Source organism: Stegodyphus dumicola, chromosome 2 (genome assembly GCF_044657685.1).
Source record: "Stegodyphus dumicola isolate Sdum_Otavi_A_Nest chromosome 2, ASM4465768v1".
NCBI lineage: Eukaryota > Metazoa > Arthropoda > Arachnida > Araneae > Eresidae > Stegodyphus > Stegodyphus dumicola.
Genome location: NC_140769.1, coordinates 91,396,963 through 91,416,958, shown reverse-complemented (window position 1 = coordinate 91,416,958; position 19,996 = coordinate 91,396,963). Strand labels below are relative to the sequence as shown.

Here is a 19,996-nt window from a genome sequence, read left to right as displayed (position 1 = left end):
TATATGTCAGTTCGCGTTTACAAGGAACACACAGCCACATATTCGAATACAAAAATCAGGCATGCTGAAAGCACATTTTTAACATTTCAAAATGTAAAAAGGAAAAATATACCATTAGAAACACCCGCACTTGAAATACGAGGGCAAACAAGATATTTTGCAGCATTTTATATTTTATCCTGTTCTTGATGTTGTAGTCAACTTTTAATACACTGTATAATATATGGTTTATTAAAAAGTACGTCTTACGTTACAATTGTTACTTTTTCCTGTTTCTTCTAAATTTTGGTAATGTATTATAACAACGAGCGATTCTGTTTAACTTTCATTTGTATAAATAACCACAAGGAAAGCTGTAAAACGATTTATCTTCATTCACAAGCTTGCAGTCGTTGGAAAGATAATGCACACCTGCTCTCTGACAATGATTCTTCATTCTCAGGACCCATCCGTAAAGTGTTCTTTTCAAACAGACTTCACACCCTATTAAGACTTTTTGTGTCAACTGACAGCCGCCTGCAGAAAGGTAGGGGAAGGAAGACCAGATCGCGTCGTCTAAACACGTCTTAAGCAATCTTCGCGAAATTCGGGCTTCGTGTATACACGTCTTAAGCATTTTTCGTGCGATTTGAAAATCGTGTAAAGACGTCTTAAGCATTTTTAAAGAAACTCCAAAAACGTTTAAACACGTCTTAAGCAGTTAAAGGGCTAGATAAAGCAAAACGAGAAAAACATGGAATCAGACGATGAACATAAAAATTTTAAGCAAGCGCATTAAGAATTTTATAAAAAGTCGAATATTTCAGAAAAAGAATACAAAGAAAAGAAAAATGCTAAACAGAAAGTACGGAATAAAGAAACTGGCGACAGAAATAAACGAAAAGCCACAGATTTATATCCGCCAGATAGAATGAAATTCGTCATCTCAGCCAGACGCCGGCCATGCAAATTAATGAAGGTTTGGAAACAAAGCAAAGCAGATATTACTAAAGAACAAGATTGGATTACCCCTAAGAATTTCGTCAATTCTACTTCAACGCCAACAGCTCCTAATTTCGAAACTGGAAACCAGTAATGATCCCTTTCTTAATCGCAAAATGAAGACTTGGAACCAGATTCTACTTAAAACCCACTCCAGAACACGGAAAGACCTCCACCAGTCATCATAATGAGTCAATCATCGAATGTATAGGAGTTAAGAGTAACTCAAGGAATTATCAGAATTTATTTAGATACAATCGATAAATTCAGAATCGTCGCTCAACTACCTTGGAGACAGAGGGCTCCTTTTTACACATTCGTGTTGAACTCAAAAAGAGCATAGTAATCAAGAACATTAGCCCAAATACCCCAGAGGAGGGAATTAAAGATGAAGTACTAAGCCGGAAATTTCCATCGCTAAAAGTAAAACAATTAACCAGAAAAAGGGAACAAGAGTTAGTTAAATTGCTTGTTTATTGCGTGGAATTACTACCTACAAAAGAAAGAGGAAATAGTTACAACTTAGAATTTCTTCTCAGCTTCCGTATCAAACTGAAAACACTCGAACTAAGAAAACAACCCACGCAGCGTTATCGATGTTTGAGATATGGTTACTGTCAACATATGTGCTTCAGTGCGTGAAATGTTCGAAAGGAGACTTTTATTATGACTGTAAGTTAGCAGAAAATGAAAAACTAAATGCATATTCTGTTCAAAAGAGCATGTGAGTTCCTATAGGGAATGTAAAGAATATGAATATGAAAAATACGAAAATTGAACCAGATTTCTAAGACCACAAGTAAGTAAAGAAAATAAACATATTAATGAAAAGCAGAAATTTTCATCGCCAGAAAATCTTCCAGCTGTACAAAAATTGCAGAAAACGAATTCTGAAACAACTCAGTGCGCAATTATAGAAACACCTAAAAAAAAAATTCAGCAATCTGTTTCGCAAGCCTGATGAAACATATAAAGAAAAATACAGCAATCCTTCCCAATAGTCAGCTGCAAGAACAGAAACAACAATTGGACTATTCTTAGCAATTAAAGAAACTTCTTCACCTTACCTCAGAATTTAAAGTGAAAACGAACCCAGGCAATAAATTACAACTTCGCTTACAAATTTTAGATATCTTAGAAAAAATGTTAGACTGAAAAGATCATATGCTCACCATTTGAACAACTTTTGTAGCCTTTCTTAGCATTTTCTAGTAAGAAAACCCTATCGCAGTGGTACTATGCTAGGCAGCTTTTATAGATCTTCGCATCGAGGTTTCTACCTCAACGATTGCAAAGAAGAAAAAATTAAGTCCGTTTCTTAACGTTTTAGCTTTCTCACCATAATTTTAATTGTTTGCTTACTTCATTTTCTTGATTGTTTTTATTTTATTTATTTGATAATTTAAATATAATTTTCCTTTAAGAGTTCCTTCATAATTTAGGCCAATTTCCGCAGTTTTGAAACTGTTTTACATTCTTTTCGTTTTTAATGATTTTAATGCTTTTGTTAGTAGTTATGATCTTAATTTGAATTTAATGAAATCAATAAACCCCATCGAGTGATGTTTATACATCACTTTTTTTTTTTCCCCTATGACGCAGTTATTTCCTTACACCCGCCAAGTATCTTGAGTCATCCAACTACTGGTCAAAACCATCATGGCTGCACGCCTGTCCTATCATCATTTCGCGGTAACGGTAACAACGGGTTTCTCATTTAGAAATCGCATTTGAATGTTAATTGTTTGCCTTCAACGAATCCCCGTATGACAGGACTGGATAACCCGTTGGATCTTCTGCTGGCAATAAGAATTTACTTCTTTCTGTATCATATTATTCCTTCTTTAAGAGCTACCTGTGTTACCTTTATAAAGGACCTGCCTTCATATCTTGAACATTTGAAACTCTTATTGAGCTTGTTCAGCTTTTCATTTATCCTGTCAGTTGTTAGCATGCTAGTGAACTATCATAGTAGCAAACTATTTTTGAATTTTGGTGCTCTGTATCTAAATCATTCAGACGTGTGAATAATTAGAAATTTTACAATCACTTTCAACAGAATTTGGGTCCCGTGCCCGAGTACTCTGGTGATCACACTTGGAGTATAAAGGTCGTGTAAGATGGAGAAGCTCTTACCATCACATGTCAAAATTCAGTCGTAGCTTATCGGAGCGCATAATTTACAAGTGCACATCAATATCTTAAAATAGTATACCGCCACTGAGCATGGAGTTAGGTAGTAAGAGGAGAGGTTCTAACCGGTTTTCCTCATTCACTGCTTTGAAACAATGGCGATCTCTTCTTGAAGACCAAAACTTCAGTATCTTACCATTAAGATCAATGGGTTTTGGCATAATCAAATATAAACATTTTGTAATTACGTCGTAAATATACATATAAATATATATTTCTTCGTTTTCTACAATATTTCAGAGTCCTAAGTATGTGAAAAGAACGCATTTTTAAACATTTCATTCTGAACGGAATTAAATGCTATACTTTGTTCAGACCGGTTTTCTCAGAACAGTTTAATTTGAACGAAATATTTTCACAAGTTTTCGTTAATTACATTAGAAAAACTTTTTAAGGTAATTCGATTTTATTCGGTTAAGGATTACAAAAATTAAGATCAAAGTTTATTGTATTATTAATATCAAAATTATGCATTATTTCTTTTCTATTTACAGAGCTTCTTCCTAAAATACTTTCTCGAATATGAGATGATTTTTTAGCTTCTGAGGCATCTTTTAAATTGAAAATCGGTGTCAATTATAATTAATGCTCTGTTCGGTTCATTTCAAATTAAAGCACTTTTTATTTTAATGCTGAAATATGTTAAATATTGGTGCTGATTCCAACTTTCTATGAATATTTCTGAAAGAGAATAAGAAAAAGGATTTCTTAAAAATATTATTTAAAATTTGTTACTGAGTTATAAAATGTAAGGAAATAATTCTTTTAATACTTATTTTTACCCTTAATTTCAATAATACATATTCTAAAAACTGTTCTTTACTACTTCCTTAAGTAAGCATTTCATAGAATTTGCTTTACGATACCTTATAACAGTTTGCCTTCTAGTAAGAACAGTTCTTGCTTAAATAGTTTTATAAACGTATTTGTCAACATAATTTCAATTTATGTTTATAATTAAATGTTAAGTTTATTATATATTTAGATAATACTTATAATCATTTAAAATTTAGATATATTTAACAACTAGATTTCTTCACAGCAACTTTCACATGAGTTTATAAATGAATAAATCCTTTATTTCCAAATACATTTATAAGTAATAATAAATATTTACATATTTTGTTAAAGGCAGATACATGCTTTTTGCAAGCATATGCATAAATACCCATATATATTTAATAATTTTCATTTTCGGCGTGTGCAAATCTTTAATTTCTGTGTAATTTCTTTCTTTCATAATTCACTACCTTTTTCGAGTAACGTAATTTATAATAATTTAGCATATACCAGAATGTTTTACATAAGAAATATGTATAAATAAAATTTGAAAGAAAATGACATGCGTTATTTTTAATGCCCACTTAATGTCTGTTTTCTTTCGAAATTACTCCACGATGGCATCTCTCCCTTTAGGCAGACATGCTTTACATGCCTTATCCTATTTGATGAAAACTGAACCTGGCTTTATGTGCCTAATTAAAAATATTTTAACATACATATTTTTTTCTTTTTAGAAGTCGAGCAACAAAAATCAACGTTATATTTTCAAATTTTCACAGTACTGTGAACGGTAAAGCATTGCACTAAGGGATGATCGAATGGGAAAAAAACTCGAAGCCGACGAACTGGTCAGCAAGTGAGGTGTGTAACAATAAGAAAAACATAAAAAGGCAGTGCAAGACTATTAACGCTCTGAATCCATCAAGCATTACAGCAGTAACGTACGTTAAATTATAGTAAGTGCATAATTAATGGATTCATAATTGTATACCAAAACTTATTACAAATCACTAATTGGTATTATCATATATAAATTACTTACTTATAACTACATTAAAAAACACATATGAAGTTTATCAGAGAAAATTAGTAAGAGTATATTAGAATATATGCAAGGTACCATGGATGTCAACATATATAGAAATTACAAGGATACAGTTAATTATGAAATTGTAGGTGCAAATAATAAGCATATAAAATTGTGAACTAAAAGATAAATACATATAAAGTACATGTAAACATGGTCAGCAGAGTCTATTATTTACTGTGCACAGCACCAGAAATATCTTCAAATATTAGGAAAACAATAAATAATTTGTCTATAGCACTGGTGATAGATTGAATCTGTGGTAATTTTGCTGTAACTTTATTAATAATGTCCCTGAGAGAGATTCCTTCAAACATTTTACCCAATTCTGTGAGTAATTTGATGATATCTAATAATGTATTGAGACCAGAGTCTCCTGAGTCTGATAATGATAACATTTTTTCTAACAGCAGAATTGGACCTAGGATTATTAACAGGAGTATTTTCAATAGTATTTGAATTTGATTTGCTTTTAACATCGTGAGTATTTAACTCAGAAGGATTTTTAACATCAGAAACATTTTGGTACAGAGTTTACATTATCGTTAGTTTTCATATTATTAACTGGTTTTTTTTATACACACTCAATGCAGGAATTTAGGACATCCACAAAAGTTCGCGGTGTGTTCTATTTGATTGCAATAACAACAGCATACAGTATCTAATCTTTTAGCAGTGGAAATTTCAGCTTTATAGGGTCCTGCACTTTTAACACACCTGGATTTTAATTTGCTTGTGTCAGATGAGTGATGGAAGTGCTGGCAGTTGTGACACTGCAGAATACTTCCATTTACAGTATGCATTTTAACAGTAATATAGAAACCTAAAAATTTTGTAATGTCATATAATTTCTCGACCCCAGGGGAGTTCTCCACCTGAACTTGGAATAAGAGGGCATGGGGACCTCTGTTTTGATTCTGTGCATACGTGCTACACGACACACTTTATATCCTAACATGGTCAACTCCTCAGAAATATCTTATATAGGGCAATCAATGGGTAAGCCACGGGAAACAGCTTTCACAGGTTTGTTAATTTTGGCTAATATCACATAGTGGTCGATTTTTTTCAGATCTAAATATTTTTTTGATAGTTCTATGATCGTCTTCAGTGCTGGGGAAGATCTTTAAGAAGTCCCCATTACCCGTACCCGCAAAATTCACATTTTGCCTCCTTTCTTAAAATCACTAAATTTGATGTCGGGTTTAACCATGATGGGTCGAATTTTAGGTTTGTCCACATTAATAGCATTTTCAGGGTCATTTTGAACATCCATACACTTATTAATAATTTGCACATCACTATCGATTACATTAGATTCGTTAGTTGAGAGCTTTTCAAACTTATTGGTAAGCGGTACATCAACATTGCACTTAACAATTTTACATGGGCGAGCAGGGTTTTTAGGGAGAATAAATCCCTCATTATACCGGCCGTCATTAATAGTACGTTAAAAATTTTTTTTCGAAAATCGTCTGGGTTTAGGTGTGTTAACATCACATACATTCACACTATTAAAACTACCTGCATTTTCAGTATTAGAACCATTTGTTAACATAGAACATTCAGTATTAACACCTTTAGCATTTACATTAATCTGACACATGTATTTTTTCACAACTATTTAAGAGACTGTAGAGACATTAGGTATTTTTGGAAGGAAGTAAGAAGAAAAATTAGCAACGCCTTTGCCGGGAATCGAACCACGGACCTCTGGAATACCGCCCCAGCGGCAGAACTACTACACCACGAAGGCACGCTAGGAAAGTGGACGAAATACCTTATACACTCCCCTTTTTAAAGGGCGACTGGGGATTTTAGGGGACCCAATCGCCAAATCATGGGTGTGGTAAATCCTCATCCAACACCCTTTTAGTTCGGGCGCCTTTTAGTTAGCAACGCCTTCGCTGGGAATCGAACCACGGACCTCTGAATACCGGCCAAGTGTGCAGAACCACTACACCACGAAGGCACGCGAGGAAAGTGGGAGAAATACCTTATAAGACAATTTAACATAAGAAGGATTCAGAGCGCAAAAAGAGTCGCACTTATCTCTATAAATATTAATCAGTCCATCACCAAAAGCACAATGTTTTCAAAATCCATTTTTAGTGGTTGGTCACTTCTTCGCCAGGAATTAATTGAGTGAATTTAGCAAGTTCCGGTCGTCTGTTATTAATACTACACTTATTCTCTCCATAAGTAGCGAAGCTTCTATAAAGTCCTTTTACGAATAGGCATCCGTAGTAATAAGCATTTTGCCAATTTTCATCTAATGTAGAGTTTCCGAAATTGATGAGATCATCCGTAAGGATCATCTTTCCATTCATTTGGTTCCGAGCGGCGGTCCGTCTTATTTCCAGGATCAATTTAACGGGAGGTTTTCATTCCCACTCGTAGCGTCATGGAGGTAGGAAGTAAGATGGAGTTGCTCTAAACAAGTTTCTCCCGTACCCTGCTTTGAAGCACCGGCGATCCCTACGTGGTGACCAAAACATTGGGTCATTTACCATTGAGTTCAATGGGATTTGACACGTACGGATATAAATATTTTGTAATTACGTCTTAAATATACATATAAATGTATATATTTTCTTTTTCTACAACACTTCAGAGTCCTAAGTATATGAAAACAACATATTTTTAAACAACATTTCATTCTGAACGGAATTAAATGCTATACTTTTCACAGGACAGTTTTCTCAGAATGGTTTAATTTGAATGAAATATTTTCACAAGTTTTCGTTAATTACATTAGAAAAAAAATTAAGGTAATTCGATTTTATTCGGTTAAGGTACAAAAAAATTAAGATCAAAGTTTATTGTATTATTAATATTAAAATTATGCATTTTTTCTTTTCTATTTACAGAGCTTCTTCCTAAAATACTTTCTTAAATATGACATGATTTTTTGGCTTCTGAGGCATCTTTTAAATCGAAAAATGTAAGTCAATTTATAATTAATGCTCTATTCAGTTCATTTTAAATTAGATAATTATTAGGAATTAGCGAAATACTTTAAATAGTACTTGACTTTCTCTGAACATTTCTGAAAGGGAATAAAATAAGTTTTTTTTTTTTTTTTTTTTTTTTTTTTTTAAGTATTATTTAAAATTTGTAACTGAGTTATTATAAAATGTAAGGGGAATAATTCTTTTAATTATACTTATCAGATTTTTTTTTACCCTTCATTTCAACAATACATATTCCAAAACTCTTTATTACTTTCTTAAGTGCGCATCTCATAGCATTTGCTTTACAATACCTTTTAACAGATTGCTTTCCAATACGAACAATTCTTGCTTAAATAGTTTTATAACGTATTTGTCGACAGGATTTCAATTTATGTTTACCATTCAATATTAAGGTTATTGTATATTTAGATAACATTTATAATGATTATAAATTAGATACATTTAATAATTAGATTTCTTCACAGTACTTTCACAGTTGTTTATAAGTGAATAAATTCTTCATTTCAAATACATTTATAAATAATTTAATGAATATTTATGTATTCTGTCAAAGGCAGATACATGCTTTTTGCAATAATATGCAACAGTAATATATGGATGTGAAAAACATTTGTTTTATTTAAAACATTTTGGCGTTTGGAAAATAAAATAAAAGTAGCGAATACTCTATCAAGGGTATCGAAAGACGTATACAATTTTAAATGTACCGTAAGATATTTTTCATTCTTTAAGCATAACATTTTTCTTAAAATCTATATTTTTGTAGTTCAACAGCTTAGAATTTTATAAAACAAATTCATAATCAAAATCGCGCTGTTGTTAGTTATCGAAAAATAACCAAGATGTGATTTTTGCGTAAATGTCACTAAACTATACAAATTGCTATTATCCATCACACTATGAATGTTTCTTTCATGCGAAAGTGTCCCTTTTTCGATTTGTATGGAACTGTCGTGTGTCGAAATACTATCAGAACCGTGTCAAGCGAGCTTCTGAATGTAAACAAAGAACACCCCATCTAGTGACCCAAGCTTCAAAGTAGTGCTTCACTTCTAGTGCAGACTGGCCCCTCCTTCCTTTCCTACCTCCATGTTTTATTCTTACCTCCATGCCACTAAAGGGTTTCGAAAATAGACCAATGAGCTCCTATTGCTCTTTAGACGCTGAAACTTTGAAACTACGCATATGAGAGCCTGCTATTGTTTACGTTTTATTTTGCACTTGTTTCCCAGTTATAAATGTGAGGCGTATAAATGCTGCTGTCATTTTAAGGGGTATCAGATACCCCTATACTCACAATTTAGCACTTTCCTAACACAAAGAATTAAAAAAAAAAAAAAAAAAAAAAAAAAAAATTATTTCTAAGTTTATTACAAAAAGCTCATTTTAGTAAATATTAGGGAATCTAATAAATAAGCCATAAAAAGTTTAGATACCTGTGAGCAGTAGTTCCCGAGAAAAGGTACATCGAGTATAAAAAAATCACGTTTGGAGAAAAACGCGTTTTGATGTAAAAATCCTCATTGATCAAAGCAGTAGATGACAAATTAAAACTAATTTTTTTTTACAGTTCTAATTTTAATAGAGATTAAAGAATGGTATTTTTAGAAAGAGAAAAGTGTAGAGAATTTGAAAATGCAAAAATCCGAAATCACAATTTTTTGAAGATTTTGGGGTTCCAACACCCCTTAACGGAAAATCTCGTAGTGCTTTCATTTTATAAATTTATTTAATCGTCAACGTTTCACTTTGGCGAAATTTAATCACGCACTGATATTCGGATTAATGTTCGTGGTGCTCTTTCTACCGAGAAAATGACTCAAGCTACAATTAGCCTCGAAAACTATGCATTTACTAGCACCTGTGGATTAAAATAATTGAAGTGTATATGATTAAGAGAATTAAAGTGTATATTGAAGTGTATTTATTCAGCTGAGAATAACTGGAACTCTTACAACGGATCTAATATTTTCTTATCTCGGTGCTTGCAGTCCTTTGATTTTGAAGGCGTAAGATTCAAAATATACATAGCGAATGATCTGATTATACCTATTGCTAACATTAAAAGTTATATAAAAATAAAGTATATTCGTTGTGAATAAGATAAATTCATTCTGTTTGAAGAGTATTTCTTCTGCGGGCTTTACATTTAAAAGTGAAGTTATTAATGTGAAATTTAACACACTAAATGTCTAGAAATACAAATTAGGAAATTTTACTTTAAATAAAACTATGTATTGATTATTATTATGGAACATTCTTCATCATATAGATTGCAATAAAAATGCTAAGACTTCTACTATTTACATATATAATTAGGCTTATATTTGATCTAACTTCGCACTGTAATGTTTCGCAAGACATCCCCGATGCTTTAATTACTTTGTAGTACAAGAAATTGCGTGGCAAAACATTTTCAACCATTTTGCTTATAGCATGGCAAAGGTTATATTAAATGACAGGAATATTACTGGAAGCCCATCGGTCCATTCTAAAAGCCATTCCATCTGTGGCGATACAGATGTACACTTATGAAATATGCTATAGGAACTGAGGGTTTATTGAAAAGTTCAGGAAAAAAAAAAAAAAAAAAAAAATTAGTATTGTTAGCCGTCGAGTTCGCGATCGACTTTTTAATGCCTGTAATAAGAAAATGGATGGGATTATTTAATTATGGCAAAGCACACGAGCGCTATCTGCCTAAAGGGAGGGATGCCTTCGTGGAGGACTTTCTAAGGAAAACTGGCTCGTATGCACGTTACACTTGGGGAAAACCACAAAAACGCCCATGCAGCCAGCCCGTTCGCGGGAACTTATAGTGAGTAGTGTTCTAAAAATATGAGTTGTTCACATGTTTGCTGGAAACGTTCAGTCATAACTCAATGCTTTTAATACTATACGTCGAAAATCTGGAAAGTCGTGTGTACGTAATCTACATATTATAATAGGTAGTATAGGCATTTGATTTTGAAATGCAGTTTCATAAATTTAATTACCATCTTCCTTTACAGTATTAGGTTTATAAACTGTTATTAATCTGATTTATTATTTACGTATTTCGAGTTGTGGAAGTTAAGTTACCTTTCTTGGGTATTTATAGGGTGCTGTCACTCGCTTACTATGATCTTGAAGTTCCTTTATCAAATGCTGTTCGTTCTTTTCACGATAAGTATCCTTGAGGACTATGAAAGCTTTTACAACCTAAAAGTATACATAATGTTTAAAAGTACACTTTCATTCGCAATGACATTAATAACAAAAAGGCAATTAGCTTTTCATAAAACAAATTTCATTCATTTCATTCAAAAATTTCATTCATTTTCAGCATTTCAAAGAACTTAATAAAATACATACATTTTTTTTCAAATACTCGACTTCAAATATACTTAATTTCATGTATTATATCTTAACGAAAATATAACTTTTGACCGCTCTTGAATCTATCTGAACTATTGTTTTGTGTGTCATCTGTACGTACTGCGAGAATAAAGGATATTTCTTTCCAAAACGGGTCATAAAATGGATTCGAAGCGAATTTTTCTCGTGACGTACGTATATATCTCGCATAGCTCAAAAACGATTAGCCTTAGAATGTTGAAATTTTGTACGTGTCTTAAAGTCATATCTTGATTTTCAGCGCCCTAGGACAGCTGAAGATTTCGTGCCCTCCCTTCCTGTTTGCTAAGAGAAGAAAACTTTTCATTCTAAAATTTCTTAACATCAATTTGGCACCCCCTGGATACTGCGTCGGGGACAGAAGTCCTCTCTTGCTCCCTCCTAGCTGATGGGACTGCAATAACATGTAGTTGCGCACCTCCCCTTTCCGTTTCAATCGGCCGAACCAAGTTACCAAAAAATGGATTGAAGGACTTTTTTTTTTTTTTTTTTTTTTTTGCTTTATTACTACTATAACTACTAGTTGTTGCTTGATAGACAAATTTCCTTCACCTAATTACTGCCATTTTTAACTGTTTCATATTCATTTTTCTTTTAAAAAAAAATTCATTTATTCTATTTTAACTTTTAGGAATTGGTATTTAAATTGCATTGTTCATTTGGAGTATATACATTGACTTCACACTGAAATTGCTATGTTTTGGCTAAATTTGCATCTTTAATAGGAGTTGTTTCTTTCATATACTTACGTATGTACCCACCCTCTTACCCGGCTTGGTGAGCTCTATGTTTTTATTCTTATGTGTTGGTAAATTGCGCAATGTTTGCTTTAAATGTGATTGAATTATGGTGTATATGTTCCGGTTATTGTTTTATGCCTTTAGTTAACCTGCATGCCTTTAGTTAATCTGCATTTAGTTGTAGAATTATCAACAATTTAATAGTGTAAGTGGCGTCTAGGCCTAACTTGGCGGCTGTTTGTTTACATTTTAAACTCTTAGTAGTATAGTAAATTAAGTTATTTGGTGCAACAACTTCAGCCTCTTTATGCACCTAGTTAGGACCCAAAAGTAACTTTAAATTTTTGTGAACCAAAACATTTATCTTCCTGCCACTGAGTATATTGCTTATTTTTGCGTAGAAACAGTAATTTTAATGAGATACGTCCCGCCGACCTCAGAGATCACGTGACTTATGTATAGCTAATGTCAACAAAGTCATTCTTCCTCTTCTGTTTTGGAATGTATCTCTTTGCAAAATAAAATTTTTAACCGTTTTGAACTGCATTTGGCGTTTTAGATTTTTAGTTTTTTCTGTATTTTACAATTTTTAATGAAGATGCCTTGAATTATATATTTTTGCCTTGCCGAGAAATGGGGACTGAATTGTTTGAATGAGAAATACATCTTTAATGAAATTCGAGGAAATAAAGTTTAAATGAAGTGAATGTGAAAAGAATGTGTATAATTTAATATAACGTTCAAAGAAGTCATGAGGAATGCACATCAGATTTTAATTTATAAAAATAATAGGAGGATAAATTATGAAACAGACTAAATGAAGTCGGCTAGTAAATTAGGATGGAACTGTGTTAAGTCCGAAGAAAAGGTTATACGTTAGAATAAAAAAATAAAAGGAATTGAAAAGGTTAATTTGTAGAGTTAAAATAAAGTGTTAAAATGAAGTTTAATTTCACGCAACAGAATAAATCCATTGAATAATGGTACTTCAGATCTGGTCTGTACTGGAAGTGTTGTTTTAGAAATTTCTTTGTACATGTGAGATAAATAATCGCTAGTTCCTCTTGCACGAAAGTAGACATTGCCACAATTGGAACAGGAAAGACGTAGTAAATTAGCATAGTCATTTCGCCTAAAATTTTAAAATAATGGAATAAATGCAATAAATTAGCAAAATAATATTCAATTAATAGGTATTAAATGTTAGATGTAGTACGAAAAATTTCTGTATGAGTGCATGAAACATTCCAGTTGAGACTACATTTGGAAATGAATTAATAATGATGTAAATTACTAGGATTTATAATGGTAAGACTATTACAGAATGAAAATTGCACAAGTAAATTAAAATAGAATTATAAAATGTAGACTAAGTAAGGAATATTCACCACGAATAATAATATCAGCACTAAATGACATAAAATAAAATGTCTACTTTAAAAACCTTAGTACTCGTATGTTCAAGAAATTTAAACATGCGAAAAAGTGATGTAAATTAAGTGAAATAGCAAAATAAGTCAAATCAAAAGCGGTAAATTTTAGGATAAAAAAAAATGTCGTAATGAACAGAAAATATAAGCAATAAGTAAAAATTCAGTGAATAATGGAAACTGAAAAGGCAAAAAAATGGCCAAAAGTTAAAAATAGTGTTCCAAATTAAATCATATGATAAACAAAAAGCGTTCATTTGAATAACTCGTCAGGACTACTGTTCCTCCTAATAGCCTTCGGAAACATCTGCAAATCCTGAATGGGAGCAGGGAGCTTACTGAAACTATGCTCGTATGTGTAGAATGTACGACAAGGATGAGGAATGGTTGAATTACCTTTTATTTCTCACAGTTTACAGCCGTTCCTGCACTTCGGGATACAAAGACTAGCACTTATGGTCGAAAACGTAGAAAATAAGAAGTAAAATTGACTTAATCAGAACTAAACTTAGATATCTTGCAGAGACTCGTAACGCGAAGATTGGCCTTTTAACTCTACGTATGTAGTGAGCAGAATGCAGGAAACTACAATACGTCTTCAGGTACCAAAGAGAACTAAGTTCTGGCCTTAAAGACAGACAGGAACTGACTAAAAAGCACGCGCGTGGTAAGGCAGCGAGAAGTCTCTCTCTAACTCCTTCTTTTGGCTAAAAGCCATATCTAAATACTTAACAGTTTGCAAGCTCATTTGCATAACCAAATCTGCTCGCGTTTATTCTGGCCGAAAATGGAAACTAAGAGAGGATAGCACAGTTTTAAAATAAAATAAAGGTTAGTAAAATTTTAAATCCTTACAAACTATGCTGGTAAAATACAACAAATAATTGAAAAGTTAAAGCAGGCTGACAATTATAAACATTAAGGAGTACGAAAGAAATTCAAAATTGCATCTAAAATTAAATAAAAGTCATGTATATGTAATTGACATATTCTATACCTCCGTACAAACACATCTTAATAAGCTGTTATCATACACGTTATTCGTTTGGAAACATCCTTCCCGATTTCTGGCGCAAGTGGCCCTATGGTTTATTTAGGATGTCCCAATTATTGGTACAAACGCACATTCATGCAGTACACACATTAAAGTAGAATTCCCATTGTTTATCGATTATTACTGATATAATTCATAATCTTTCTTGATAGACATATTGCCTTGTGAAAATTTCATTAAATTCATTCCAGATTAAAAGTTTTATTTAAGATAAAAATCTTTTCCTACATGATATAAATATATATCACTGTAGGTTTGTCTTTTTATGCCCAGATAGTATAGTGGTTAGGGGAGCCGACTACGTTACCGAAGGGCCCGCGTTCAAATCCCAGGGAAGGTATGGTTGTAACTGTCTATCCCTTTATAGGAGGTAAAGATGACCGCCTGTTAGGTGCTTCCACAATAAAATAGCCACAACTTTCGGCCTTAGAAAAATGGCCAATGTCGAAAAAAAGACAAAAAAAGTTCCCGCCATTCGAGGGAAAAGTATATTTGTCTTCTTCTTATTATTAGTTATGTATGGTTTTTATTTTGTCGGATATTTCTCATTTGTCTTTCAATAATTTGTAGGTGTAATTCTTCATAAGTACCTTCTTCTTCAAACACTTCAACTCCATGATTTAAGTTTCACGTTGTGTAACAGCCTCTTTGGCAATGCATCCTCCCTAAAAGCAAACAGGTTGGTAACTCTTTCTGCATTTTAATATTTTCGTCTCTGACGAATCTTTCGTTCCGGTCTCTGAGAATTATCTTACTTCCATTATGCAGGATATTTTAGATTGACGGCAATTATTTATCTGTTACACCTTTTAAAGTATCTAAACAAAATGAAGACCTTTTGTATTATTGTTTTAATCCACTTATTACCATTAAATACTCACCTCTCCACGGGAAGGGTCGGGACTGCCTGTAACAGCAACTTCAACGACAGCTGGATGTTCCATCAGAGCACTTTCAACTTCGAATGGGCCGATACGGTATCTGTTCTTCAGGAGAGGATAATTAATTTGTTGTTATAATAATTTTATTTGAGCTCATGATATGCATGAGCTACAGATAAATCATAAAATAATAAACTAGTATATAATAAATTCCTTAATTGACTAAATTTTGCAAATGCCGTTTTAAATATTAAGGGGTAGCGAAGTTTTAAGCATGATTACAACTACGTTTGTATTCCTAAATTCTCTATAAATGTCATGGCATTTTCACGTTATTTATTAAAATAATAATCGTAGTCTATCTGGTATATGTGATGGCACATTTTTATAGTCTTGGTTCTTCGAAATCTGACTGTTGTAATGTAAACAAACGAGGGTATTTCAGTTAAAATACAGTCTAACGCAGTGGTCTCCAAACTAAGGCCGTCAGCATTATGGATCCATTTTAAAATAATTTTATAAAATTTTAAATAAGCAAGGTAACATGTTTACTACTTTACATAACGACCGATCTATAAATACATTGCCTGTTTTACACATTCTTTATAAAGCATATTATAGACATTATACAACCACTTCTAAATTTACAATAAGTGAAATGCAGTAGCATCCTATTAAAAAAAATTGTCACTTTCTTTTCTTTCTTTCCACCGACAGCGAGGCAGCCGATTCACTGGGGCAGTTAGCAAATCAGCCAGGTAGCCCCGCTGACGGAATTAACTTTGTCTACATAACACACTTTGGTGCATATTGTGCTCAAGACGAGTGCTGGGGGTGCAAACAAATGCTGGGCGAGTCAATGGTGGAGTGATGGACGAAGGGTGCATTGTGGGTGAGGAGAAAAATTTTAGTTTTACATTTACAGAGTGATTTTTATTGATTTATAGATGGTTACAACTCAAGTGGCTCTCAATAGGCATCCGCAACGTGAACAATAAATGAGTATTGTGGATAGTTAAAATACAGGTATAACAGAGTTATCATCAGCTGAATAGTGCATTAATTAAATGTCTGAATGAATATTGGAATACAAGGAATTAAAATAGTGACTGATAAAAAAGTAAAAATAATACATTAAATAACGCAAAATACATTAAGATTACAAATAATAATTAATAACGCAAAATACATTCAAGGATCACAATTCAAGGAAATATGTATAAACAGAGAAAAGCAGAAAAATCTAACTTAAAATAAAATAAATTAACTACAAGTACATAATATACGGAGGCTGTGCTGGTGACGAGGATGGCAGCTGAAAATTACTCCAGCCTGTCTGAGGTATTACATGCAATATTAATGGAGTCGCATATGCGTTTCAATCTATAGCAATTTTTTTCAAGTAACTTTGGCCCATGGATATGGTCCGCTACTGGCTGTTAAGATGATGTTGTGCAGTCCCTCTGCAAACCAACACGTCCGGATCTTCTGCCATCCCGCATGAGCACTGGTCATTTTCGCGTCGTCTGAAGCGTTAAGGTAAGTCATTAATGCACCATGTAAGTTGCACCAGGTAAGTCATCAATGCACCATGCCCTGATGGAAACTGGGTAAAGTGAAGCGAGCTACTTCTTAGAAGCCGATAGACTTTTGGGGAAAATCTGTAACTCTTCTGTCGAGGTCTCCGTCTCTCACAGATGTTGGCAACACTTCAATAATTTTCTCTCGAACTCGGCTTTTAAGAACGAGGCCGGAAGAGGCATATGAAGTGTGAGAACGTGGGGATCAGTTGCTACTCTTCTGGCTGTTACATCTGCAATTTCATTACCCAGTATTCCGGTGTGGGCGGGTACCCACTGGAGGTGGAGCCTATAGTATTTTATATGCGTCTCATATGTCTAGTCTCATATGCGTTTATTAAGAGTTTTCGTATGGCCCTGACGAGTGAATTTTTGCTGCATGTGCCTTGGATTGCCTGAAGGCTAGAGGCCGAGTCTGAATGAATATTGGAATAATTATTTCTCAGTGCATATACAAGTGCATCATTTAATGCAATCTCTTTAGTCTGAGAGACTGAGTTGTGGTGCCTGAGCTTTCTTTCCCAAGTCTTTAAGATTTGATTCCCATGTAAAACAGAATATCCTCTACCTGTGCCACATTCTCCTTTGGATCCATCGGTGTAGATTACGGTGGCTTTGAACCGCGTTAGCGACTTACCGTTAATCGAAATATTGAATTCGGCCGGTTGACAAGGTGGCTAGGGAATGCTTTGATAATAAGTCCTGTCCCAAAAACTTGTCTCTTTGAGTCGGAGCATACGCACTATTGCACTCTCGCGCTGAGCTGAGAGATGCAGAGGCGGTAGACTTGAAATCACATTTAGTGCATTAGTAGGCGATGTTTTGTATCCCCGGGAAATGCTTAGGAGGGTTGGATTTTGTGCTGAGCGCAGCAGATTCTCCATATTAGAACTGACCGTTACGCCCCTTACGGAGACCCACGCAATGCAATACGCTTAGCAACTACGGAGTATCGAAGATACTCCCCATGTTGGTGCTGCTGTCCTGAGCATAAAATGAAATATCCTGCGAAGTTGTCCCTTGACTTCCTTTAAATTTGATTAAATTCCTTTAATAATAATTTGATAAAATTCCTTTAAATTAAAGTTATCTCAAGTTTCTAACTACTATTTTAATAAGTTTGCCATAAAGGTTGATGCACGGGATTCTTCGATGGCTCTTACATGGACAAATAAGCATACGTTGGGGTTTAAATTGGTAATAATTAACTTATGGTCATTGGCCCATTTGGTAATCTTGTCCATTGCTTCTTGCGGCCTGGTCTCATATGCGTTGCGGTTGCGTCCTTTCGTTACCAGCAAAAAAGTCATCGGCATAAGCCATTATTTCTTTGTGAGGATCTTTGTTAAAGAGATTCAGCGCTGTGTCGGCTATAAGATTCCAAAGTAGCGGACCTAGACAGGATCCTTGTGGACAGCCTCTAGTGATTGATGAGTGCACACTTGCATCCGCTGTGACTTGTAAGCGGCGATCGCTAAGGTAGCTGTAATTTAGGTCAAAGAGGATCTTGGGGTAACCCGTGTCCTGTAATCCTTTGAGTACGTCGGGCCACAACAATGAATCGAAGGCGCCCTGTTTGTCCACAGAGGTAATGAGACTGTGTTGGTTATTTCTTCCGTTATTTACTATTATTTTTCATATGTGCTGCAGCGCGTGATCTACCGTTTACCAGTAACAATGTTTGGTGTCAGAAGTGAAAGTAAACGGACAACAGCGGGACAGCACTGGGAGACAATAGCGATGCTTGAGCAATCAAGAAAGCTGGTGATAGCCTTTACCGCTATTAATGAAGAGGTGAATGCGGGACAAGAAGAGATTGAAACAGGTCAAGAGGAAATGAAAAGATAAATTTTTGCCATAATAGAAAACAAATTTGAGGCTACAGAAAGTAGAATAGACATGCTTGAAGATAATGTTGGAGAAATTCACGAAAGAGTTTTCTCTACTGTCGAACAGCAAATTGATAATAAGAGTTTCTGCTGCTGTCACCAGGGGAGTTGATAGTTGAAAGTAATTAATAACGACAGCTGGTTGCAATTCTAACTCCTTTAAGTAATTCAAACATACGTCGTTGTGACCCTCTTTAAAGCTATTCACATATGATAGAAAGATCTCCTGGCAAGTGTACAAGACTGAGTTTTCTATAGTAGTAAACGCAAATTGATGGGATTTCGATGATAAAGCCTGCCATCTCGCCGTTTCTCTGAGAGCAGATGCAACCGGATATGCTTCAAACTCTGCCCCAAAACGAGAGACTAAACTTTGAAGCTCTATCCAGTGTGTTGGAGCTGCGCTTTCGAGAGAAGCGTTTAAAAGACTATAGCAGGCTTCAGTTAAAATCTCATCAACAGAAGCTCCGGTAACACTCCAACAGCTCGCCACGCCACGAATGTTGAATACCTCATCTCGCCTTTTCGGACTGCCCCTCAGAAACAAGGATAATCCTGTCCCTGCAGTACTTCATTCGATGGCATCCGGACCCTGAGATACAGAAAACTATACGAATGTCAAATGCAGAACGCAAAAACGCAGCAAAACGCAGAAATCAAATTAATGGAGTTTAGTGATTTTGTGGAAGAATCCGGAAAACACATTTTCGAAGTCCTACGAAGTCAAGGAAAAGGGCTTTAGTGCATGCCATAAAATTAAATTCGAGGCAGTCGATCAAGTGACTCGTAAAGACCACCCAATCAGAGCTGATCATGTCCAGTTGCCAGTAGATCAACGGACTGTTCGTATAGAACATTTAACACAGAAAATCAATGTGGTGGGGCAACAAACGGACCCTAAAGTGTTGGAACTGCGGACTGCCTACGAAGGAACTACAGAATACCCCAAGGGTTGAACAATATGACCGCTCCCCAGCAAAAACGCAGAAATCAAATTAATGGAGTTT

At 34.2% G+C, this 19,996-nt stretch overlaps 1 protein-coding gene across 13 annotated transcripts in view; it reads right to left on the bottom strand.

The window, feature by feature from the left end:
• The window catches only part of LOC118189641 (acyl-coenzyme A synthetase ACSM3, mitochondrial-like), a 129,571-nt gene that overhangs the window by 9,662 nt on the left and 99,913 nt on the right, over positions 1-19,996 (bottom strand). For 10 of the 13 annotated variants that reach the window (XR_015039492.1, XM_085810884.1, XM_085810886.1 and 7 more), the window contains 2 exons: positions 15,521-15,620; positions 11,101-11,220 (listed from right to left, as the gene is read on the bottom strand). Coding sequence is in view for 10 of the 13 variants with exons in the window: in XM_085810884.1 (XP_085667010.1) it covers positions 11,101-11,220; positions 15,521-15,620 (220 nt within the window). In the remaining 3 variants the exon portion in view is untranslated. Of the gene's footprint in view, positions 1-11,100; positions 11,221-15,520; positions 15,626-19,996 lie in introns of those variants that run through there. The other 3 variants (XR_015039493.1, XR_015039494.1, XM_085810883.1) reach the window with 3 other exon arrangements.